This window comes from Camelus ferus, chromosome 14 (assembly GCF_009834535.1).
Source record: "Camelus ferus isolate YT-003-E chromosome 14, BCGSAC_Cfer_1.0, whole genome shotgun sequence".
NCBI lineage: Eukaryota > Metazoa > Chordata > Mammalia > Artiodactyla > Camelidae > Camelus > Camelus ferus.
The window spans coordinates 55,916,345-55,943,460 of record NC_045709.1 but is presented as its reverse complement, the minus strand read 5'-3'; the positions used below and the strand labels follow the sequence as shown (position 1 = coordinate 55,943,460).

Sequence of the window (27,116 nt, the reverse complement as noted above, 5' to 3'; positions counted from 1 at the left end):
CATATATCTATCAAAATTCATCAAATTGTATATCTGAAATATGCGTAGTTTATTGTACTGGATTCATACCACAATAAAGGTGTTTAAAAAAAAAACTGTGTCTTTTCAAATAGCTCTCTCATCATGAAAATGAATTTTACCAGGGTTGATATTCTTCCACCTACATAAGACATCGTAGGTTTCATCTTTTCATCTACATCTACCTTCCACAGAATTGTTTTCCTTCGTTCAAAGCATGCAGATGAATTACCATGATGCCAGCCTTCCAGGCAGAATATCTGAGAACAATAGATTATTCTCTCATTCTGTGTGTCCAGCTGACCACCTCAAAGACAACACTTGACTCATTAGCCATTGAGGCAGATACCGAATGGCAAATATAGGCTATAATGACTATCATATCAGTCAGCAGTCATTGCATCTACATATAAAACATGGCCCCTACCTACACAGGCTATCATAGAATCTCTGTCTTTTGTATATATGTCTACCAGAAACTTGAACACAATTTATTATCAAATACATAACAGATTATGCATGCACAAAAATAGAAAAACAGTGACAACAAGCTGGTTAGTCTTTTCCTGCTACATTCATTTGGTTGGTTCTAACAATGAGATCTTAAAAAGAAGAAAAATATGGTATCTTACTAGAAAATGCAAAAGCTCCTTATCTAACATTTTAATTTTAAACAATTCAAACAATTATATTTTTGTAGAAAATTTAGGATCTTACATATATCAAAAACATGAATTAATGTAGGGATAGACTACATAAAGCCAAAGAGAAGCATCCATAGTTTAAATAAAAAGTCAGTCTCTCCCTTATCATCTCTCTTCAGTGTTTAGAAATTCTTGGATTACGTCTAAACCACAGGGATGAAATGAGAAATTAAGAGAAATGAAAGAATCTAAAATTCCATTTTTGCCTTATATATTAATCTTTATGACAATTTAAAAGTATTTAAGTGAAAAATGTATTTATCCCTGTCTGACAGCAAATCTTCACTTAAATGATTTCATTTTTAACAAAGATCTAAAGATGATAAAAATAGAGTCATATCTTGATAGTAGTAGGTTAAACATTATTGTTAGTATTTAACTATTATTTTAGATGATTTTTTCTGTTATGAATGGGGTAGATTTTGGTAGACTTTGAACAAAAGTTGTCTATTGTTCTATTGTAAGTAGTATATGAAAAATTATGATAGTTGTTAATAGAGTTTGGGTAATGAGATATAGTAAAAGAATTTTTAACTAATATATGAATAGTTGCTTAATACTTTAAGCTTCACCAAAAATTTTCTGTCTTGAAAATTAAATATATGCCTACAATCTACATAAATCAGTAATACTCAGCCTATGATGCAAATAGAGAAATAACAAATCAAAATTTATCTATCTTTCCATTAGTCCATCCAAATATTCACCAATCCCTTTTAAAAATCTATCTGTCTGTCTATCTATCTATCTATCTATCTATCTATCTATCTACCTATCATCGTCAATCCATCTATCTCGCTCCGTAATATCTGACTACCTATTCACAGTATACGTCACGATGTTTTTTGTTGTGAGAAAGTCGAGGCCTGTTTTCCTTAGTGTCTGGCTGATTCAATTAATGCTTGTTGAGCACTTACTCAGTGCCAGGAATTGTGCCAAATGGAGGAATACAGGCATATGCAAGATAATTTTGGCAAGCACATCGAACCTAGTTTAGTGGAAAAATTGATGTAAGACAAATAATTTTTTATTATAATGTTCATGACTAGTACAAAGGAAAACTCCATTGTTCAAATCTGCATTATGAAAAGAATCCTCTGGGTACTACAGAGGGAAAGCAAGAGCGGATATCACAAAGGCAGACTTAGGGGATTCTTATTATCTTGACACCCCTTTCATATCAGATCTCATTACTGGGTTGCAGATTCAAGGACAAAGATGGTCCTGATCTCTTATGAGCTACCAGTGGTACTGATGCCTTTGAGCATATTTGTTGATTCATTGCCTAGTTTCCAGCTATGTTTATAATCTTAAATTCTAATTATGTATTTATCTCTTTTTTTCTAATACATTTTAAACTCTATTTAATATCATGAAAAATACACACAATATAATGTTTATTGAATGAGTAAACAGATGAATGAAAGTGATTTTTCAAATTGTACCTTCTGGATCTAAATTTTGCTAGAATTTACTGCATTTTTGGACACTGATTTTTGTCCACTAAAGACACTGTCACTAGAGTGAGACTTGGCTACCAAATTAGTTTTTACTGTTCCATCAACTCTTCTAAACTTCCTATTCTTACTCAGTCCCTGCTTTCTTATCTGCTCTGAGTTGAGGTACTAATGTTCCTTGCATTTAAGGAAGCCTAACTCTACAATTCTGGATAGATGTTATATAACTGTACTTAACACTACCATTTACAATATCTTTATACTTCCTTAGGAAGTCATCATCCTATAATAACATTTGCCTATCAACTTGTTTATCTATCTATCTAGAAAACATAGCATTGCACACTATTTGCTATTCCTAATGATTTGTTTGCCTATATACTAGAAACACTCCTTGCATTATATGTGCAAAGTAACTCTACAAGGGTACCATTATGTACCTTGATTCATTGATGATTTACATGTGAAATTATCAATATAGAATATATCTTATAGAAAGCACAGAAATGCTTTTAATCTGACACTTGGTATGAGCTTGGATAAGAATCATGAAGATGCTGTGTGAGTCTGCATTACTTAAGCTGTTCATACCCACTGCACTCCCATAACTTTAAATAGCTATGCTTCTTTAAATATAACTTTGCATCCTAAATGTATTCTTAGACTGAATTATGTATGCCTCTGTTCACAAACAACATTTGAATACATTAGACAACAATAAAATATGTGCATGAAATATCATTTTATTAGTGGTGGTTATATACGATATTTGCTGTGAAAGTAGCAGCCTCATCATATTCATCTTCTTTGTCATTTTTCCCAAGAATTTAGCAGAAGAAGATGTGAATAACCTGCCAGTCTATTAGCAGTATTTATTAAATAAACGGTCGCACATTTGTGTATGTAACAGTATACATCTATGAATTTGGACTCTGACCTCTGTCTTCACTGTGACACCTGTAGTTCCTAATTTCACTGGACAAGAGAATGTTAAAGTGAAACCGGGGTGAACTTAATTTCAAGTTCTCTATATACACAACTGTTAAGTCCACAGCCCATTTCATGGAGTAGCAATATCACTAAATATGTATTTTACCCAAGAAGTGGCTCAGAGTTCAAACAGACCCTGTTCACCAAAAGCTATTTCTTTTCAGTGGCCTTATTCTCACTAAAAATACTCGGATAACCAAAGGAAAATATCTTAAATGAGAGAGCACTTTTCACCCACTAACTATTCCACTAACAATCATGAATATAAAGGATTTAGTTTTCTTAATTAAAAGGAAGATTATCATTGTCCTCAGTGTGATCCACCAAATATTTCTTGTCCTTCTCCCAGGTCCATGTTCAGACACGGTCATCTCACCCTCAAGAAGTCTTGTGTGGTCATGTGACTGAGCTGTCATCAAAGCTCAGGCAAAGGATAATTGTATTACTTGAAGGTTGAATCTTCAATAATGCATGAACAATGTAGTGTACTGCTCTCTGGCTTTTCCCTCCTGATGGAGACCAGCAGTGCTCATATTTTAGCTTAAATGTCATTCTGGGCACCAGAATAACAGTATCATGGAGCTGGCATGGACATGTAGCATGAATGAAAAAAAAGAGCATTATGGTGTTAAACCACTGAGCATTCTGAAGTTATTCATTACAGTAGAATTAGTTATCCTATCCTAGCTGATAAAAAAATAACCTCAATATTCCTTAATTTCACTTCCTTATATATCAGCATGTATCCTTATGTAATAGGCAATATCACCCTAAGTTTCTCTAACTTTCTAATCCTTCCTGCACCTAATACAGTGATGCACAGCCATTAAAGAGAACTCAGCTATAACCATGCCAGGAAGTGTCTGGGATTTCGGACAGAGTCTGAATCCAAGGTGCCCTTTCACTCCAACCTCTGTGCACCTGCAATTTTTAGGAAAAGCTAAAAGAGGATCTATATTTCTTTTATACACCAGGATTACTAGGAAATATAGTTCAAATAAGTCACTTACATTAAGAAAGGTACGATGTAAAACAAAGTTCATAATTCACCTTTAAGAATTTGAAGAGAGTGGCAGAACCAACAAGACGGGATGAATAGAACAGATAAATAAAATATTCAATTTTTTTTAAATTAATGAACATTCATCAATTTTAAAAATTACTTAAAGCTATTCTAATAGACCTTTTGAAGCATATTAATGAAGAATTTAAATATTGTTTTAGGATCATTGGAAAAATTGTAGAACTTTATTTTTTTAATATTTAAAATTACTTATTTAGAACTTTAAATAAATATTAGTTGAAAAGAAAGGAAGGAATGGAAGATGGAAGGAAGGAAGGAGAGAGGGAGAGGGAGGGAGAAAAAAATAAGAGAAGAAAGAAAATAGTTTGTGTGTGTGTGCATGTGTGAGCAAGTGAGAGAGAGAGAGAGAGAGACTACAAAAGCAGCTCTAGAAGCTGGATTTACTGTCCTATATTATGCAGATTTTATAAGTACTTGCATTAGGTATCCATGTTATCACATTGTCTCTTTCACTATAACTGTGCCTTGGAGTCTTACCTTTCTACGTAATCCAGTAGCCGAGAACAGTGGTTTGAAGCAGGGGCATCGTGACCTCCTACTGCATAAAGAAAACCATCACACGTGGCCACTCCAACACCCCCTCTCCTCTTACACATGGGAGCACACATGTTCCACTTATTTGTATGAGGATCGTAGTATTCCATTGAACTCAAACAGGAACTTCCATCACGACCTCCAACTGAATACAACCTGAAAACACAATTGGAAAAACATGATTTCATACCAGCGTCTGCATGACAATGTCAAAAAGGAAAAGTCCTTGGAAAATAAATTTTCAATCATAGCATGAGCCTCAAATGTGTCAAAAACATAGTGTGTCACGTGAAAATTTCTGTTAGAGGTTCTCTGTAAGTAATTTTATATGACTGGAATTCCCATAATTCTAGTATGACCTATATTAGATGAAATTAAAACAACTGTAATTTTCTAATTGCTATTATTTCTAGAATGTTAGATAGACAAACTGCTTTCTGCATTAAAAAATTGTCATTTAAATATATTAATAAACATTGAGGAATATCTATTTTTAAAAAGAATAAAATACATTTGTCTTCAATTTTTCTTGAAAATGTCCATAATTAGAAGAAAACTGAGTATCATACTTGTTGATCAGTAATTGATTAGCCAATATGTAAATCATGTCTGCTTCTTGTGTTCTGTACTCACAGCTTGGAACACTAAATAGATGGAATAATCTAAACACGTATTGTGAAAACCCCAGCTTTCTTATTGGATGCTTATGCTATAGCTAATGAGTTACCTGGATGGACAAGACTTAAAGGAAAAAAGGGCACAATGATGTTAGCCGATTGAATATTGCTGAAACCTATTTGATACACTTATTTTGCTATTTCATTATGAAGTCTGGCAAGAATTCAGGAAAATAAATACTGCGACATGAACTGTACTTAAAAAAAAAGAAATACATTATCTATTCCTAATAAAATAGTTCTTGCCTATTTGATCAGTCATGAAGATTGCATCACAGTAAGGTATAGAGTTGAATTTACTCACTTATTCAACACATATATTTGAATGCCTTGTATATGTCACACACTATGCAAATTTTTGTGAATATATCCATGAACAAAGAAGGAAAAAAAATTCCCTACCCTCAGTTCTACCAGGGAAAGCTACAGACATAATTTATGCAATAAACACATGCATTATATACTATTAAGGGCTGTAGACATAGACAGAGCTGGGAAGTGGGGTCAGGAATGCAGCTGGTGGGAGTGGGAATTGTGGTTACAATTTAAAATACACCATCAGGAAAAGTCTCGCTGAGAAGATGATGTTTGCTGAAAACCTTGAAGAAGGTAGTAGTGGTTGGAAGTGAGTTCAGAAATATCTGGGGGAAGAAAATTCAAGGTAAAGTGAACAGGTGAGTACAATGTTCCAGGAGCAGCCAGGATGCCAAAGCGGCAGGAACAGAACAGTGGTGGGTGGGGTCGGGGGCAGATGAGGTGATGTGTGGGGACCGCCCCAGGATGGACCTCATGAAGGTGTTTACACATTCATCTAATGTCTAAAGGAAATGTAGACACTTACCTTAAGTGGAACAGGAAGCCATGAGAAGAGTGTAGGGAGAGGAGTGTTAGGATTTGCCTATGTTTTAATAAGGTCAGATGTGAAATTTTTGTTTTATTAGTGGACATAATAGATCGGTAAACAGACTTAATCTTATACTTTTCAGCCTCTAAGTAAATGCACAGAGAGACATTATTACTTAGCATGTAAAATAGTTTAGGTCCCAGATTTTAAAATTCATCCTCTAATAGCCTTTAATAAGTCTTAATTATGATGTTTAAATTGATTTCAAATCCTGGAGATTTTTTTTTAGGCTGTTTATGTTTTTCTTAATGCCTGCCATGATAAAATGTTTCTGATTGTCCAAGTGTTCCCTTTTTGGATCCGATGCCTCTTTGCTTGATTACTCATGAGTTTGTCTGCTGGCTCTCAATCTTGCAAGATGTTGAAATTAACCAATAGGAGTGATTAAAAGTATTGGACAATTTAGCTTGGAAAAGCACCCAGAAGTGAAATGATTATTCACTCAGAAGTTTTTATCATCCTAAATAATTCATGAAATTTGAAATCTATTTATTTCTGTTTCATTTAAATTGGAGATTTAATTCAAAAGAAGTATGTTATAATATTGGGGTATGATTAATTAAAACCTAACTAAATTTATTTTTTGTAGAGATTTTACTTATTGGGTAAATATCTTCATGCAGGGCACCTAATACAGTCTCTGGTATGTAATTTGTATACAAGAGAAGTACCACTCTCATTTTTTCTATTGTTTTAAATGATTGACTTCAAGCTGCTCTATTTATAGGGACAAATTACACTATTGATTTATCTGAATCCAGCATTGCTGATACTAAAATATTTCTATGCAATAATTGGTCACACTTTTTTTGAAAGTATTAAAGAATGCTAACATATACAAATATATAGCTAAATGTGTTTTAAAAGTAACGATAATTAAGGAAACATATCACCCACATTATAGAAATCAAATATTGAGCTTATTACTATAGCTTTTTATTTGGAAATAAACTGTTCCTGTAAAGTTCACAAGTTACAACATCATTGACTTCTTAATATAATTACATATATTATAAACCACAATTCATTCAGTCTCTTTTGTGTGAACCCTCCCTTAATAAAACTCAGTAACACAAGAGTTTATACAAAAGAAACGTATTTAATAAGTTGATTAAAATGACAAATTTACCCAACAGTTTCTTTTGTAAAATAAACACTTGGTATATGGTAGCTATTGTTTTATTTTAAATTAGGTTATCAGTGTTTTATTTCATTTGATAGATATCCCTTTTAATGTTCTTCATAGGATTATATAATCGATAGATTAACAATAAAATTACTACATTTTTGATAGCATAATATACATTATTAATACTTGGGCAAAATTAGTTGGAAAGAGTAAATACATTACATTTTTCCTCAAAAAAAAAAGCTTTGAAAAAGAAATGAGAAAATTGTATCTGTGTAAAGGAGATAATAGTGTCCTTTTGAACTTTTTTATGGAACCATTATTCAAACCAACAAATATATTTCGATACTTGCAAAGATTTTGCAGTTAGAATAAATGCTACCACATACACGCAAAACACCATGGACAATTATCCAAGGACAGTTATTCAGATGTCCCCTCACAATCTATCTACTCATAGCTTAGACTGGCTCCCTGCTTTACTTTGCTGCAAAGACAGATTAGATGTTGAGATTCTGAAAAGCAGAGGAGAATCTGATGCTAGAAGTAAATGCACTGATAACATAAGAAGTGACAGCTGACAGTTTCATTGAGAGAAAGGAAACATGACATTTTCACTTAGAGTTGAAAGATGAGTAGGAATTTGTAAGATGAAATAGGGGAAAGCGTTACATACAGGGAAAGTGTTATGTGTGAAGACAAGGGGCGTGAAAGGTCACAGCGGGTGACAAATAGAGAGTGGCAGGTATGTCAATGTGATGGAATGGGTGGTGGTGAAGAAGGGAAAAGAAGATATAGCTCGTAGGATGAAAAGGTTGGACTGAAAATGAAAGGGATTGTATGCCACGCTATGAAGTTGGGATTTCATTCAGAGGCAATGAGAAGAGGACAGAAAAATACAATTCTTAGGAGACATCAGTGTCAAAGATCAGTTTGCTGTGAACATTGACCAGTATATATATCCCAGGTATGCGAAAAACTGGCAAGAGATCAGAGATACCCCTGACTTAAGTAAACTCTTCTAAAATTTTGCTGAGAATGAATTTGAGTCTTCCCTCCTACTTTCTCTAACTTACATGTTTATTCAGCTTATAGACAAATTTTACTTAAAAAGTTCAGCAACCAGGTCTTTGTGTTTTGAGATGGAGATGCCAGGTGCCCAGCTAAGTTAGCGTCACATAGTTTATATTCTAGTGCAGGTCCCATACCTCATTTAATTTATGCATGAATTTATGCATTTATTGCATTTTAGTGTGCTTCACCTTATTGCATTTTGCAGATATTGCTTTTTTTTTTTTTTAACAGATTGAAGGTTGTGGTAAATCTGCATTGTCAGAGGATGGTTAGTATTTTTTAGCAATAAAGTATTTTTTAATTAAGGTATATAGATTGTTTCTTTAGACATAATGCTATTGCACACAATAAACTGCAGTATAGTGTAAACATTACTTTTATATGGACTGGGAAACCAAAAAAATGTGTGCGATTTTCTTTATTGCAATATACGCTTTATTGTGCAACATACACTTTATTGTGGTGGTCTGGAATCAAACCTGCAATGTCTTTGAGGTATGCCTGTAGATACAATATAGGAATTGGAGGAAACAAATTCTGTATTAGTTGAGGTATGGCTGAAGTAAAGTAGCTTTGCGGGTAGACCCAGGCTGCTTCCCACTTTTGACCTATCATCTGTTGGGTAAGACCTTTTATCAAGAACTGCAAAGAGCCTGAAATTGTACCTTAACTGAAAGCTAACAAACGAGCCTGTCACATTCTCGTAGATGCTGGTAGAAGACACAAGACTCCTGAATTAGAGAGAAATGACTTTCTCACAGCACACTCGGCGCAATGAGCACCACATTCACATTGGTTCTCCTTGTTCCCCAAGTCCCGGAGTTTAGGAACTGCTAGCCCTTAAAGGGACTGCCAGCAAACCTGCCCAATCATTGCTCTGAAGGGAGATACTATCTCTACTATTCCAATCAACGTATAGAGCTGCTCTCTGCCCCAAAGAAACACACTATCTCTATCTTCCAAAGCTGTTCGATTTACAAATATCCTTGAAAAGATAGTGTGGGAAAAAAAAAAAGTGGCCAATACTTTTCACTTGGAAAAAGTGTGGTAATGTGAAACCCCATGGAGAATTATCTACAAACCCTCCTGTCCTGATGGTGGAATCCCAGCTATCACAACCACAGCTCAAACAGAAGGAGGGAGGAAAAGTGGAAGAAGGAGCACATCCTTTCCCTTTAAGAATCCGTCTTTTAACTCACATCTCACGTCCCACTGGCCAGAACTTAATTACATGGTGATACCTAGGTGATAAGATGCTGGAAATTGTTGTCTTTATTCCACTTGCCTAGCTAACAACTGGTGTTTATATTGTCATTAAAAAAGGAGTGAATGAGTATTAAGAGGGAATTAGACATTTCTGCCACAAGACTAGGTCTTTTCCGGCCCTGTGTACCATTTTGCATTCTGTTCTAGCCACCCTGTTATGATGTAGGCTGGGTTACTTCTCATTGATCTCCCATTAAGTCAGGTGTGTCTCTACTAGAAAATCTTTTATGATCCCACCTTGTCCTTCCCCCAGAAATGTAATGTTATTTATCATCTTTATCCTAGTTAAATGTGTGGCATGTTTTATCAGTAGTCTATAACTTAAGGATAGCTACAGAAAGTGCAGTATGACATCCTTGAAGCAACTCTCTAGACCCAGAATGCTGATCCTTTGTTTCCCAATTGATGGAGAATTCTTTAATCTGATACGATGATGAGTCTTGTTGATCCTACTGTCTGAATACTCCTGCATGTGCCTCTCAGTGAGTCTTTCCATGAGAGGTACTTGCTGAATTCCTGACAGTACAATGAGTTGGGTTTCAGTAAGCTCACCCAACAGGCTCCTGCTTACTAAGAAATGTTGGCACATGTGGTAAACTCAGTCTGAGACTTTGTACTGAATTGTTTTGATACGATTTCAAATCTGCTTGTTAATGACAAAAAAATGAAGTTGTTTCTAGAAGTAAAGCTGCTTTGATACAAGAATAGAGTGAGTTTGTCAGGATGTTATCATCTCATCTGCTGTCCACTGATAAGCACTTGGTAGCCCAGCTGCTGAGGGGCCCCAGGTGGGGGCTTATCAATAAAAACATGCTGAGAAGCAACTATGGCAAAGGGGACTTTTAGGCCATAAGTACAGCGTTTGTGAGGGCTACCCGAGAATTTCATCTGTACAAACCTACCCTTTGCTGATCTATCTCTCCAAAGACTGTGGGACATCAGTTTCTGCCATGGTAAAGATGACTCCTTTTTCAGCAGCTGTGACAAACTGTGTCATTGAGCCCGTGAAGATTATTAGCCTGCCTGTCGACACCAGCACCATCACTCCCTAGCAACGTGCTTTAGCAACAGGGACTTTTATTTTTGCCCTGGCAGCTGAGCATCAGTTCTTGGTTGGCAAAACCACCTCGTCCAGAAAACAAAACTTGTAGGAAAGGTACACTTCAATTAAATTTGTACTTTATTTCTATCTTCTCTCCTTTCCTGGAACAATAGTATATTTAATCTATCATGGGTTTGGAGCATGTAATTTCCTTATTGACTTATTAAAGAGACATGACCCTATATGTTATTGGTTTGTGAAATTCCTACAGTGAATCTATGTTTAAATTATTGGCAAAGACAACCTCAGTCGCAGAATATTTTGCTCCCCCGAACAAAACAGACTTTGCTGTCATTATAACATATGGCTGATAGAACCTACTTGCCTTTATTTATTAGAAAGTTCCTATATTTCCTAAATAAAAAATTCCCTGACAATTATAATTTAATTAACACAGGTTAACATAGGTCAACGAACCACATACCAAAACTTGGTAGAATTCACTAATTCACAAAATCAGGTAGAAATGGTCACTTTAATCTTAATCTTCCATTTTTCCTTGCCAATTCCCATCCTATACCTATTACAATTCTGCATTTCTTTCTTTTGCTATGTCTTATTTATCTATTAACATAATATAAGCTCTCTGAAGGCAGAATTGATTTATTTTCTTTGATATTTCATCATGGCAAGTATATACTTGTAATTTTTTTAAAAGAATGAAGTATTGGTTTCCAATTATTGAAAAAGCATGGTTTATCAATGGAAATTGTCAAAGAAAGGCACCTGTTTAAGTTCCACTGAAATAAGATATTGACAAATTGCAGAGAAAAATATGAATCCTGTGTCTTGGGAACACAAGGAGGGAAAGATTAATTTTAAATAGGTGAATTTTAAAAGGATTCACATAAAAGGTACAGGTTAAACTAGGCTTTGGATAATGGAAATATTATAAATTATCTAATTTAGGTTTTATTTAGATAAAAGGTATTAGGTAAAAGTCTTAACATATTTTTAACGCTTTCTTACACTCTTGTTTCCATGTACAATAAACAATCCAGTTAGTACTGATCTTGCCACATGGAACTTAACACACACAGAGAACTAGGACTGTGTTAAGATATCACTCTAGAGAGTTTTCAGTTATATCCAAAGATTAGATTAAAATCTGGGGCGAGAAACTAAGTGGACAGCAGACAGTCACAAGTTATTCAAAAAATGGCTGAGTGTTACTCCACTGTATAAATATATCACAACTTCTTTATCCAATTATCTGTAGAAGGATATTTAGGTCACTTCCATGTCTTGGCTATTGTAAATAGTGCTGCTAAGAACATTGGGGTGCACGTATCTTTTTGAATTAGCATTTCCTCTGGACACATGATCTAGAGCAGGACTGCTAGATCATAGGGCAAGTCTATTTTCAGATTTTTAAGTAATCACCATACTGTTTTTCATAATGGCTGCACCAAACTACATTCCCACCAACAGTGTAGGAGGATTCCCAGTCATACTAAGTGAAGTAAGCCAGAAAGAGAAAGGAAAATATTATACGATATCTCTCATATGTGGAATCTTAAAAAAAAAAGTACACACATGAACTTATGTTACAAAACAGAAACATACTCACAAACATAGAAAACAAACATGATTACTAGGGAGAAGGGGGCAGGGAGGGGTAAATTGGGAGTTCGAGATTTGTAGATACTAACTACTATATACTAACTACTATATATAAACTAAATAAACAACAAGGTTGTACTGTTTAGCACAGGGGACTATATCATTTGTTGTGGAAACACAAGACATTGTTTTATGGCTTTAATGGAACCCCAAATTGTATAAAATTTTGTATGATAAAAAATTTTGTATTAAAATTATATTATCTTAGATTTACACATTTTTAAAAACCATTTGTTTGCTGAGTCTCACTGAGGGCTGCTAATAGGCTTAGGAGGTTTGTGATTTGTCTTCTGCAAGAAATGATTTCTAAACTGGTACTTGATGGATTTATCAGATTTGCAGAAAGTGAGGAAGCATTGCAATGAGAAGGAACAAGCCAGGTCAAGTTCTTGAGGGTGAAATGCAAACAAAAAAAAGAAAAGTTACATTTAGCTGGAGCATAATGAAAAAGAGTGGCCCCAAAAGACTGGATAGAAAGACAGGCTTCAAGGGGGGAGGTTACAAGTATGTACTTGCCATGATGAAATACCAAAGAAAATTAATCAATTCTGCCTTCAGAGAGCTTATATTATGTTAATAGATAAATAAGACATAGCAAAAGAAAGAAATGCAGAATTGTAATAGGTATAGGATGGGAATTGGCAAGGAAAAATGGAAGGATTAAGATTAAAGGGGACTATGTTCAATAACTTGTAATGGCCTATAATGAAAAGGAATATGAAAAGGAATATATATATATATGTATGTATATGTGTGTATATATATATAAATAATTGAATCACTATGCTGTACACCAGAAATTAACACAGCATTGTAAATCGACTATACCCCAAATGATATCATGAGTAATCTAAACTCAAGAGGGCTTTTCACTGGCTTTTATCAGTCTTAATTGGGAACATGATTCAAAATAATATTCAGAGAAGCAACAGTCAGGTTAGAATGACAAGTTAGTGAGATGTGAAAATAAAACAAGAGGAAAAAAAGTCATGTCAGTTAAGGTGAGGGGAAAAATAAATAACTGTCAAAGGGTGATGTTGGAACAATTTTCTGATATGAGTTTGAAGTGAAAGGTCACTTTCTAGTGATGATGTTTCTCTGAGTAAAACAGGAAAAGCAATCAGACATTAATAGACAGTCATTAAAGCACAGAATTTTGAGGACATTAAATCACACTCAGCGGAATTAAGAAACAGCCCAAATGAGACCTGTACTATTTTGATTTAAAGGAGAAAGATTATTTGAAGTAAAAACAGTATCAGTTGAAACATTTTCATAAAATGCAATTAAAAATTTAGGAACATGTACTTAATTAAAATGTAAACAATTTCAAGAATAAAATCTTTAAATAATCTCACTCTGATATTTGATATGAAAAATGGTGTTAGAGTAAAACAGAATTTTTTTAGATAGTAAATATCCTAGCTGACCAGAAAATACAAGGACAACAAAAAAACACAAATAATGAATTCCATGTATAGCCAATTTAAGAAGGAAGAAATTGAGATTGTTAGAACTCAGTTATAACAACATGAAAATTTGCTACAACATTGTCTACTATTTTATTTATTAAGTTTTTATTCCATTTTTTATTAAGTTTGGAGATTTATAACAAAATACACACATATAAAGATATTTCACAGTAAAGTATTAAGGAAGGATCACAAAGCTATAATCAAAACTACAGAAAAAACCTAGAGTAAGTAACATATTAAAACTTTAACATGTGTGTGTGTTGCATGTGTGTTCACATTACAGAAAAATGTAACAAGTGAATACAATAATGAAGGGGTAAAGATATTTCTCATCCCTGCTGAGCAAATTTGCTATACCAATGAGATACCCATTTTCTAAAGGGTACAAGAGGTGAATCTATTAGCATCAGTGTAAGCAGTAAGAAAAAGTCACTAAACAAATAGATGGACTGTTACATGTATAAATATTAGAAAAAGTAAAGAGGCAAAAATGGCTAGGCTTCTGTGTATAGGAAATATGAATATTAACATTAAAGAGAAATAGTAATTGTATTATTGTAATTTTACTATCCATAAATAAATATGCCTGCAGACAGATTTTTTTTAATATTCAATGTAGAAGAATGTGAAATTTTACTATTAGTTTCCAAATTAAGTGATTGCTCAGAAAAATATTGTAATACCTAAGGAAAATGGCCCCTCTTTCAAGAGAAAAGATAAATATGGGTAGAAAAATTATATTAATAATCATATATTCTCTAGTGAGTAAAGTGGCAATATTAACACAAATGAACCTTTTTATTCTATGATTGCTATTAAAAAGTGCAATGGAATAAAGATTTGTATTAAGAGAGAATTGGGGAATGGAATATACCTAATTCAGATAGAAACAATTCTAAGAAATTTTCTTTTAGATAACTTGCAGATAAGATCAAAATGAAAATTAGTAATAAGCTTCAATTCTCTCTTCTGATAATTCTCAGTATAACTAGGAAATTATTGGAAGAACACCCTTAACCATTTTTTATGTAGCACTTCATCACTATGGGACCTATAGGGTTATATAACTGTAACTCCTTTTCACACTTACACATTGATTTTTCAAAGTAGCCATGATAGTAGGATTCTGATTTTTCTCAACAGCTATAGCCAAAAGGAGTCTAGCAGGAATGTCAACAAATATTATTTGATACGGAAATTGGTACTAGTGGAAAGGTTAACAATGAATAAAGTATGCTGGCAGAAAAGCAGCTTTACCAAACACAAACAGGAAACTGAATTGAGAGGGAGCAATTTGCTTTGGCTTTCCATACTTTGGCTCCAACTTTCTCATCTAGCAGATTTTTGAAACAATGATAGATACTGACATTAATTAAACTTTTAGCAGATAATTTCAGAGTAGCATCTTGAAAAAAGTGAAGAGACATAAATGCTCTGTGACAGGACAAATCACAAGATGTACACAGGAAAACAAAACAAAGCACAGTAAAGCGTGGATAAGAGTCTTTCATAATATAAGAAAAACACTGTTCAGGCAAAGAAAGCATCTACTTAATAGCTTGTGTTTTATGGAGAAAAATAAATTGTGCTCTCAGAAGCAATTTAAGAAAATATACATTTAGTGATACAAAGAATTTTTAAAATAAGACAATAAGACATAATTGACATAAAATAAATATGAGACAAATAAGAAAAAGAGGTAGGTGTCCATAAAGATATCATGTAAGGAAAATTAAAATTAAAAAAACATTATGTCTGCACTGGGAACAGTAAAAAGCATAAACAAAATGACAATGATTAAATATAAAATATAGAAGAAAAAATGTCCCAAGTTAAGTGGAAAAGAAATAAAATTATTGAAGAGAAAGAGAGTTTATGGAAAATAAATCAGTGCTCAAATATACAGAGAATCATTAACATAAACACATACTAAAATGTATATCCCCAAACCAAAGGACTAAAATAATGGAAAAGAAATCAAACAAGTAAATAAAAACAAATTCTCAGTAGATAAAAACTTTCCTAAGTAAAAGAAAGAAATGACTGAGATTTTTAAAATGCATCTCCAAATATTAAGTTAAAATAATGAAAAGTAGCTATCAAATGATACCCTGGGAAACATTTTGAAATTGGAGAAGAACGTGACAGTTACTATGCTATTTTCTGAGCCCCACAGTCTCTGTTCTGTGTTCTGGTTCTTGATGCAGGACCTGTAACTCTGCAAGTCACTTTTCTGCTTTGCCGCCTGATTCCCTGTTGTAAGATGTGACGTAAATGGGTGCTAGCGGGAGACTGAAAGACTGGAGGAGGAAGGATCTTGCTCCTTTTGGTTCATTTCCTGTTGCTGTGAGTTTCACCCCATCTTTACTTCTTGAATCGGGTTACATCCAATTGGTGTTTTGCAAAACTCTCAAAATCGACCTTATTTAGGTCACTCAGAGCCATCAGCAAGTAGAATGGCACCATCTCCTCATAGATCTGGGTCTCAGGCCAAGGGACCCCTCTTTCTTGTCAGAGACACCAGCTCCAGCTAAGCAGGGATCCAATCCCAAGTGTCTGGATTTCAACTAACTTCTAAATCTTAGTAATTATAATCTCTTCTTTTGTTCACCAACACTGCGGGTGGTAGCTGCTGCCTTTAGCTGATACATTTATGATATACTGCTCTCTGGTTGACTTTTTGGTTAACTAATTTTATATATATGTAACAAATCTTTGTATTAGATTATTGTTTTTGAGAATAACTGATAAATGGCTGGTGTGGTTTCTGTCTCTTGACTGTACCCTAACTGATAGAAATATAGTCAAAATATCTATAAGAATTAAGGTTTGAGTTTGGAAAACATATTAAAGATGAAAACTTACTGAATTTACACATCTACTTGAAAAAAATGATAGAAGATAAAAACTAAGAAATATGTGCTTAGCTTTAACAGTACAAGACTGTGACATTAAATTGCTCAAACCAATTTAAAACAAATGTGTGAAGACACAGGAATGTTCCTTTTAGACATAAAGTCTAATAAATTATATAATCAATATACCCTTCCTGGAAAATAATAGTAGTAGTAATAGCAATATAATACTAATAAAGAAAGATACATTTATCTAGAAATAATTTCCAGAGCATATGAAGAACTCCAAGAAGCAAAATGAAAAAGGCAGAAAATTCAATAGAGAATGGAAAAAGGCTTGAACATATACTTCAACAAAAGGATATACAAAAGGTTAATAAATATGTAAAAACATGCTCAATCTCATTAGTCATTCACTGAATGTGATAGCGCTATTCACCAGAATAAATAAAAACCATGAAAGATGACATTACCAAGTCAGTAGGAAGTGGAGTACCTAGAATTCTAATACACTGTTAATGTGTACATAAAGTAGGAAAATCACTTTCAGAATCTTCTGGGCAGTACCTACTAAAGCTGAACACAAGAATACTGTATAATCCAGCAATTTCAGTTCCAGGTCTACACCCAGCTAAAATGTGTACACATGTTTGCAATGGACATATGTAAAGATGTTCACAGCAGCACTGTTCTTAATAACTAAGAAGTGGAAAATATTAAAATGCACATTTATAAGAGAATGACTAAGTAAAATTTTGATATGTTAAAGAAGAATAAACTAGAAAGAAATTATTAATACTATCTTTTGTTAAATTCTGAATTTCAAGACATAATAAAGACAGCTAAGTCAAGCACAAATTAATGAGGGAAACCAAGCATGACTCCACTATATGCACACATCTGATTAAAAATAGAAACAGAACCAAACGGCATTCACAAAACATAAGAAAAGACAAAATTAGTAATAATGCTAACACATAAAAATACCAAATTTGGAGGATAATAATAGTACAAAGGGAGATGTAATAATACAAAATGAATTATTAATAGTCATAGAATTAGAAGTAATGTACAACTGCCTTCTGCTAAATTTTACAAGCTCAGTAAAATATAACTTTTAAAGATAATATATATGATACCATATATATAATTTCTTCTATCATTTCTCATGAAATAAGTGTCTAGAAACATAAGAAGTATATATTTAAGTGAGAAAGACAGTTTATATTTTTAAATAATAACTTTATAAATTCACACATATATTTAGAAAAAATTTAGATTGTTAAAGGTTATTAAGAGTAAATTGGATAGAGTGTTTCTTTCAAAGTTTACTCAGAAGAAATAATGAATGCATATTATGCCCAGGGATATAATAATGAATGTTGCAGATAAAATCTCAACGTTTATTGAACATGTATGTTAGTGAAAAAAGATAGAAAATACTAACAGTTTGGGAGAGTGTGCAGGGTGGTCTATTTTAAATAGGATGAATAGTAAATAACTCTCTGTGTGGACACATTTTTAAGATGAAAATCTGAACAATGAGAAAGACCCAGGCACATGAGGATTAGTAGGAAGAGCATCTCAGACGAAGAAAAGAGAACATTGGAAGGAACTGAGTTGGGTTACAGCTTGCCACATCTAAAGCATAAAAAAAAGGCACTTTGGCTGATGTATAGAGAAAAAATGTAGAGTAAGGAGAAACAAGGTCCAGTGGGTCCCTTTAAGTAAAGATATGCATTGTATTCTAAGCACAAAGGGAACTGATATATTACTTGCATTTACAGGGCGATGCTGACTGGTTAAGCAAGTGGACTGTAGTGGAAAGAGAAGTAAAGAGACTGGAAGCTTTTGCAGCTGTCCCAGCCAGAGGTGTTATTAGTTTTGTTCATGGCAGAACCTCTCATGGGAGTACGAGGGAGTGTATAGTGACCCCAGAGAGGATATTAAGCAATGTCTGGAGACTTTTTTGCTTATCACATTGGGCAGGGGGATATAGCTGGCGTCTAGGGGATGAAAGTCCGTATGCTGCTAAACACCGTACAATGCACAGGACAGAGCCCCGCCTCTAATAAAGAATTATCTGATTCAAGATATCAACAGTGTTGAGTTGGAAAATTTCTGATTTAGGGTGATAGAAATGGAAAAGGGAGAAAGTGGAGAGACTGATATAATCATGCAAAATTTATATATTAAGTACCAAATTTTTAGTAGCCCTTTGAAGGCAACTCAAGACTATTTTAAAAGAAAGGATATAAATATGCAGAAATTCAGTTCACATAGTCCTCATGAAATATACTGGATACTTTCTAACAAGCAATTAATGTGAAGAAGCTTTGATTTCTATTTTATAAGAAGAGACAACCAGAAAAATATGCAGACTTGATCTGTCAAGTCTCCATAACGACTAAATTTCAAGAAACATCAAAAACAAAAGATTTAAAAAGACTTTTGTATCAAAGCAGTTTACTAAAAATTATTTTACAAAGAATATTCACTGAAAAACTTAGAGGAAGAGAAAAAGTCTACTCACTTGCCGTTCAATGCTGCCACACCAACTGTGCTGCGGGCAATCGACATACTGGCTACAAACGTCCACTGCTGACTCTGAGGGTCCCACCTCTCCACTGTGTTCAGGTAGCTCCAGCCGTCGTGACCTCCCACGGCATAAATAGGGCCTTCCAGCACTGTCACACCTAAAGCATGGGGGCAGTGACAACTGAATGGATGCATTCCACACTGAGGTTTAAAATCAAATTAACAGTAACAACTATGACACCATTCAGAATAAGCTCTAGTGGTGAAGAAACAATTCCAATGAAGCAGACACTGTTCACTACTAACTGAATCATTTCATTCAAATGAAAAAAAAAAAAAAAGAGAACCAAAGCTAAATATTACTGTTAGGTAGTTAGATAAGTGGAGGCACCAGGCAGACAAGGCAAGGGAGAGATGGTCCAGAAGATGGTAGTATGCCCACCTCCAGCATAAAGAGGCTTTGCTTCCTCTCAGTGAGTGCCAGCAAGAAACTGGTTAGAACCCGACATCCATGACTGCTTGATAGTGACAAGGACCTAACTGGACATGATCCGATGCTCACTGTAATATAATTAGCATTGCGATTTGGGTCCTACCATGGGTTTTTCTGTGTGCATCATGGGCAAGGACATGCACAAAAGGGGACAGGTATGACTAAGCACTCCAGGGGCAAGAGCCGTCAATCAGTCGAGAGACCACCTCTAAGTGAGGGTGTAAGAGAAGGGACGAAGACCAGGGCTGCCGTCCTCTTCTGGATCTGCCCACCTCCCGTTCTTGGAGGTATTGTTTCCCTTTGCTAAATACAACTTTCAAAATCTTTCGCTGTTACACAATTCTTCTGTCTCCCATTTGAATTCTTATCTTTCGGTTAAGGAAAGAACTGGGGTCTCTTCCCTTTCCCTTTTTGGGGTAACATCATGACCTAGATGCTGTATGAAAGAAAAGAAATTTCCTTTGTCTATGTCCATATGAAGAGGCAAAATCTCAAAATCAGAGACGATGCATCTTGTGTCTCCGCTTTTGAAGAATAGTCCTACACTGCAGTTTAAAGTACTTTATTACTTTAAACAATGCTGCATTAAGCAATGTAATATCAGTTTGAATTTCAAATTAGGGTCCTCTATGTTTTGGCCTCCCAATCACTTCATAATAAACTTATCTAGAGCTTAGAAAATATGATGACTTTTATTTCATAAACAGAAATCGTTAAACAAACAATTAAAATAAATTAATAGTGAATCATCAATGGGAAGATATATACAACTTTTATACAGTGTTTTTCTAGTAAATTAATTTCTTCATTCGGTGAATTTTCTTACATGTTAAAAACTGCTAAATATTTCAATATTATGTTGATATTCACTGAAGTTACTTCATTATCATAGAGAAATTCCAGTGAATTTTCCCTCAAAGTTCAAAATTCAATGTCTGATTGTTAAGAACTCTGAAGCATCTGTGATTTTACCATACTTGCCAGCTGACAAGTTAAACTGCCACCTATGCATACATATTGAGAGAAGACACAAGACTCCTAGGGCAAAGAGGAAAGGTAGTTATTACTCCAAGCAACAGCAATAGTCAGAGTATCCCTATTTTTTTGACAGGATCTCCAAGCCCCAGTTCCCACACGATGATGCAAAGAGGGCTTCAGCACGTCCCTCAGCCTCTGGGAAACTCAAACTTTAGACAGGATTTTCCTGCCTCTAAGGTTCTGACCTCATTTTCCTTAGAGCATTTACTTCAAAAAACTTGTAATTGCAAAACAAGTTCTCTGACCTTTTGAGATGTAAGTCTTTTAAAAAGCCTCTTGCCAGTGTTAAAACCCAGGGCTCTCTTTCTCAAGGACCTGGGAGCCACCTACTTGAAATCTAATATTCAAGAAAGACAGCATCCTTATCTCCCAGTCTCTGTGGTAAAATAGGAGCTTAGCTTTCTCACCTGGCTTCAAGTTGTAAGTCTACCTCTTGTCTGGAAGATAGAAAGTTTACTTCACCTTTAGGGAAGGCAATTAAGAAACAGATTGTCTATGATTTCCCTTCACTCACTCCAGCTCTTAAAAGCGCTCCCACCCTTGTTTCAGTGGAGTTGAGTTCAACCTCAGTTCTGGCCTCTCTTCCTTTTGCAATAGCCTTGAATAAAGTATTCCTTGTCTGTTTGTCTGATACAATTTTTACTTTGGCAAAAGCCAGGTGGAATTTGCACATGCAGTGGCTTGTACTACAAGAAAGTAAGTGAATTTATGATGGGCAATGAACTCGCATGCCCATTACTCCTGAAGGAGACACTGTCTTCATACTTTTATCTATGCCTTCTTTTCACTTGGGAGATAGGAATTATCTTTATCTTCCTAGTCTTTCTGTTATAATAATTTGGGGGAGGGGCTGCTCAAAAGTTGTGCGAAAATGCAAGAAGCCTATGGAAAACTGTCTTTCAACACTGATGTGAAAGTAAAATGACACTTTTTTATTCACTCATTCATTTATTCATTCAACTACTATTCATTGATGTGTATAATATCCATGTGTGAACACAGGTGAACAAGGTGAAGTCCCTGCCCTCACTGAGTTCATACATATCAGACAATGAATATTTAGCAAAACGGAAATAAGGATTTTATTCACAGTAAGCAAGGTCTTACTTGGAGTGACGCTAATCTCAATTACAAGATAAAAGAACAAATGAGACAAAGAAGAAATGACCAGATGGGTGAGAGGGTTTTCCAGAGGCTTCTGGTATTTGGAAACTAAAAATGAAGAGTGTTTCTAGGAGGATGTGTCAAACATTTACCTGCATATCTCTGATCAAGTACAAATTTCTATTGGATTTGGGAAGACAGAACATTTTATTGACTTTGAAAATAAGTTCTTGAGCATCACTGCACAAGTTTTAATCAATTTTCGTAAATATTTATTCAGTTATATACTCCATAAAAAGTTTTAACTCATGATATTTAAAAAAAACATATTTAGGTTACTTGATTTTATAAAAATGTTTTACTCATAAAGGATAGCTTATATAAAATACAAAATTTATAAGATTTTTCACATGAATAATACTATGTGCCCATCACCTACATTCTTTCCACTCTGGATTACCCAGTGTGCAACTTCCCAGTCACTAACCTAGATAGTCCTATAAGCATATAAAAACACTTGAGATAAGTGATAATCAGAATAATCAGGATATAAAAGTAAAACATCTTTGAGAGAAAATTTTTGACAACCATACTTAAATTTTTTTTTTTACTTTAAAAGTTTTTTTTTTTTTTTATATCAAATGTTGTTAAGAACACGGGGAACTGCCATCATTCAAAAGTCCATGAACAGTAAATGCTGGAGAGGGTGTAGAGAAAAGGGAACCCTCTTATACTACTGGTGGGAATGTAGTTTGGTGCAGCAATTATGGAAAACAGTATGGAGATTCCTCAAAAAACTAAAAATAGACTTACCATATGATCCAACATTCCCACTCCTGGGCATATATCCAGAGGGAAATCTAATGCAAAAAGATACGTGCACCCTAATGTTCATAGCAGCACTATTTACATGGAAACAACCTAAATGTCCAACAACAGATGACTGGACAAAGAAGATGTGGTATATTTACACAATGGAATATTATTCAGCCATAAAAAACAACAACATAACGCCATTTGCAGCAACATGCATGTTCCTGGAGAATGTTGTTCTAAGTGAAGTAAGCTAGAAAGAGAAAGAAAAATACCGTATGAGATCGCTCATGTGTGGAATGTAAAAAAAACAAAAACAAAAAAAACATAGATACAAAACAGAAACAGACTCATAGACATAGAATACAAACTTGTGGTTGCCAAGGGGGTAGGGGGTGGGAAGGGACAGATGGGATTTCAAAATGTAGAACAGATAAACAAGATTATACTGTATGGCACAGGGAAATATATACAAGATCTTGTGATAACTCACAGAGAAAAAAATGTGACAATGAATATATGTATGTTCATGTATAACTGAAAAATTGTGCTCTACACTGGAATTTGACACAACACTGTAAAATGACTATAACTCAATAAAAAAATGTTAAAAACAAAGAACTTGTAGTATATTTATATAATGGAATATCGCTCAACCTTCTCTATCCTTGTTAAAGTTATCCATTAAGTGATGCTAAATTTATTCCAGACTCTAAATCCATCCAAGTTAAAGAGATTAGGTGTTTTTACTGTGAAAAATAATGAAAATTTAAAGCTGATTTTTAGTATTGCTTTACTGTTTACATATTTACCATTAATTGCATAATTTAAAACTCATAAGCTGTGGAAAAGAGATTCCCTTTTGCCTAGGTAGAGAATGTTTATTTTTAAACGAATAATAATGCATTTAAATTTCTTTTGACTTAATTGTTATGTTAAATAAATTACTACAATACTGATGATTACTTTATGGAATTCACAAAATATATCTAAATCACCAATGGCTTCATAATATGCATATGACTTTCTAGGCATTACTTATTTTTGATTTTCTTTTCTAAACCATTTTTAAAAATTATCATCAAGGTTATAGTAGCAGCTAGTAAATATTTATAACTAATGATTAGGGTGACTTAATTCCACTGCCATCGTATAGTTTTACTTCAGAAGCAATTAATCACTAAATAATAATTCATAAAAATGAACATTTTTACAGTTGTTCTGTGCAAAGAATTTAACAAAAATAACTTACATAATGGGGAATGGGGAAATAAATAAGTAAAATTATATATATTCTGTAGACATTGCTTTATAAAATGTTCCCAATGATATTAAATACATACATTATGTGTATACATTTATATATGTGTGTGTGTTTGTGTATATATACATTACACAGACATATAATGTGTGTATGTATAGGTGGAGAGAGAGAGATAGAAAGACTTTGTGAAAATTTCCCCAATATTATAAAGGCATATAATATGTAATATATGCAATCCCTCTATATAAATCTCTCCCTATAGAATTATGATGTAAAATACAAGTAGATTAATACAAATATAATTTTAAAATGTTGACCACAGGTAGAACAAAATGGGCTATGTTACTGGGGATATTTTTCATGCAGTCCTATAAAATCATCTAGGCTTAAAATATATATATTTTTGTTTGCTCCACAAACAAAGAGTAAAAGCATAATTTGTATGTGTGTATTTCCCTCTTTCCTTGACTGAGATAGTGATTGCCAATTTGACTGCCCAATAAAGTAATTTAGGAACCTCTGAAAAAATACTGTTGTCTAAATTACCAAAATTCTGGTTGAATTAGACTGGGCTAAGGCCTAATATAGAAATGTTTAAAAATTCCCTTGGGTGATTCTTATGTGCAGTTAAGATTGAGAATAACTGCCACAGTGGAAAATGGCAATTGTGCTAGAACCATGGTGGATGTCTCCTACCAATAATGTGTCTACCTTGCAAGTCTCTAAGATCTTCCATTCACGTCCTCTGTGTGTATGTGTGTGTTATGTGTGGTGTATGAAACTGAGGCTGTCATAGAAGTTTAGCAGTCAGCTAACATCAGTTTTACTATTATCCAATTTCCATTGCATAGATTCATTCGTTATCCATCCAGCTTTCCAATAATTACAGTGTACCTTCTATGAGCTCATATCCTCACAAAGTGTACAGTGGGTGGGGAAGGAAGAAATGTACATCAGATAGATGCTACCTTAGTACCTTCTACATGACAAAAGGAATGGTTCTTGTCCAAAGTGAACAAGTGATGACTGAGCTAAGATCTAGGGGAAGAACAGAATTTACTGAGGGGGAGGAAATCTTGGCAGAAGGAACACTGGTGTAAAGTCCTGTGGCAGGAAGAAGCAGAGTGTGTCTGAAGAGCTGCAAGAAGGCTAATGAGACAAGAAAACTGGGAAGTTGAGGAACAGGCAGTACAGTGTGCAATAAGGCTGAAAGTTATGTATCACACAGTGTGGGGCCTTTTTACGTGCCAGCACAATTTTTTTATTTAATCCTAAGAGAAATGTGAAGCTACTGAAATGTTTTAAGCAGGGACATAATGCAACTGTATTAATTTTTAAAAACAATATATCACACCGGATGTGGTGTGGAGAAATCAAAATGAATGTGTCCCTGCCAATAGTGTGTGTGAGAGATGACAGTGTCTTGTAATGATGTGGTGGAAGTTGATATAAGAAAAAAGGAAGGACTCAGGAAATACTTTCAAATACAGAAGATGTATTTATAAATTCCTTTCCTTATATGCCTTCTTCAATCATTCCATCAATACATTCTGTCTATTAAAAAGTATATGCCAGCTACACAAACTTGGAAGTGTGACTTAACCTCTTGTGCCTCAGATTCCTGATTTGTACAATTGAGTTATTCATGGTACCTAACATACAGGGCGGTATCAGGGATTGAATGAAATAATACATGCAAAACACTTAAAAAAGTGCCTGGCAAATCTATAACATTATATAAGTGTTCAACATGATGAGGATTGTGAAAGCCAAATAACAAGGCCCTAGGTCTTCTAATCAAACTTCAGTCTGTAGTATTGCGGGGAATATGGGGAGAGTCTTCTGAAGGGACCAGCTAAAGGTTTAAATACACTCCAGGATGCCACGTTGCCTCTATTTCTGAGGGCTCCAACTATGTGTGGTTCATTTAGACAACTTAAAATACCAATACAGAACCTTCCACAAAAAGTGTCCTCTCTAAATATTTTGCTAAATCAACACATGGTTGTCTTGTCTTATGAAAAGCCCAAGAATGATTTCATGTAATATTGAGTCATTGTTTTAAAGTAAGAATGTTGTATAGTAGTCCCCCCTTATCTATGGTTTCCCTTTCCATGGTTTTAGTTAAATATTAAATATTAAATGGAGATTTCCAGAAATAAACCATTCATAAGTTTTAAAGTGTGTGCCATTTTGAAAAGCATGATGAAATCCCATGCTGTCCCACTCTGTCCTTCCTGGGGTCCCCGAACTGTCAACACTGCCTGATCCTGAGATCCAACTGTCAACATCCTCATGACTCAATGATCCAGGATGACTCAAAGCAGAAGATCTGCCATCTTCTGATGTATTGTCAGAAGGTCAGTAGTAGCCTAACAGTACAGTACAATGCATACATACATCATTCACCCCTCTTCATCTCAGCACGTAGGCATTTTATCAACTTATATCATCACAAGAAGAAGAAGGATGAGTACAGCACAATAAGACAGTTTGAGAGCAAGAAATAGAGACAGCATATTCACATGTTACAATATGTTATTAAGATTATTCTATTTTATTCTTAGTTATTGTTGTTAATCTCTTGTGCTTAATTTTAAAAGTAAACTTTATCATAGGTATTAACATATAGGAATAAATACAGTATAAATAGAGTTTGGTACCATTCACAGTTTCAGGCATCCACTGGGGGTCTTGGAATATCTCCCCTGTGGATAAGTGAGGACTACTCAACACATGTGAAAATTAAAAAACAAATTGTAATTGTAATGGATTTGAAGTGCTTACTCTTCTAAATGCCAGCTTTCCTGTAGCCACTCATTGGCTTAATAAAGCAAAAATTACAATTGAGAAAAATTTTTTAAAGTCAATGTCTTTAATAGCCTGTAGTGAAAAACAATATGAAAGGAATATATACACATATATTCACATCTATATACATATTCATATATATTATATATACACATATATAATA

The 27,116-nt window shown here is 34.1% G+C and overlaps 1 protein-coding gene across 2 annotated transcripts in view; it reads right to left on the bottom strand.

The window, feature by feature from the left end:
* KLHL1 (kelch like family member 1) overlaps positions 1-27,116 on the bottom strand; it is a 328,278-nt gene that overhangs the window by 14,440 nt on the left and 286,722 nt on the right. For both annotated transcript variants that reach the window (XM_032496889.1, XM_032496890.1), the window contains 2 exons: positions 19,426-19,588; positions 4,731-4,943 (listed from right to left, as the gene is read on the bottom strand). In XM_032496889.1, the coding sequence (XP_032352780.1) occupies positions 4,731-4,943; positions 19,426-19,588 (376 nt within the window). The remainder of the gene's footprint in view (positions 1-4,730; positions 4,944-19,425; positions 19,589-27,116) is intronic.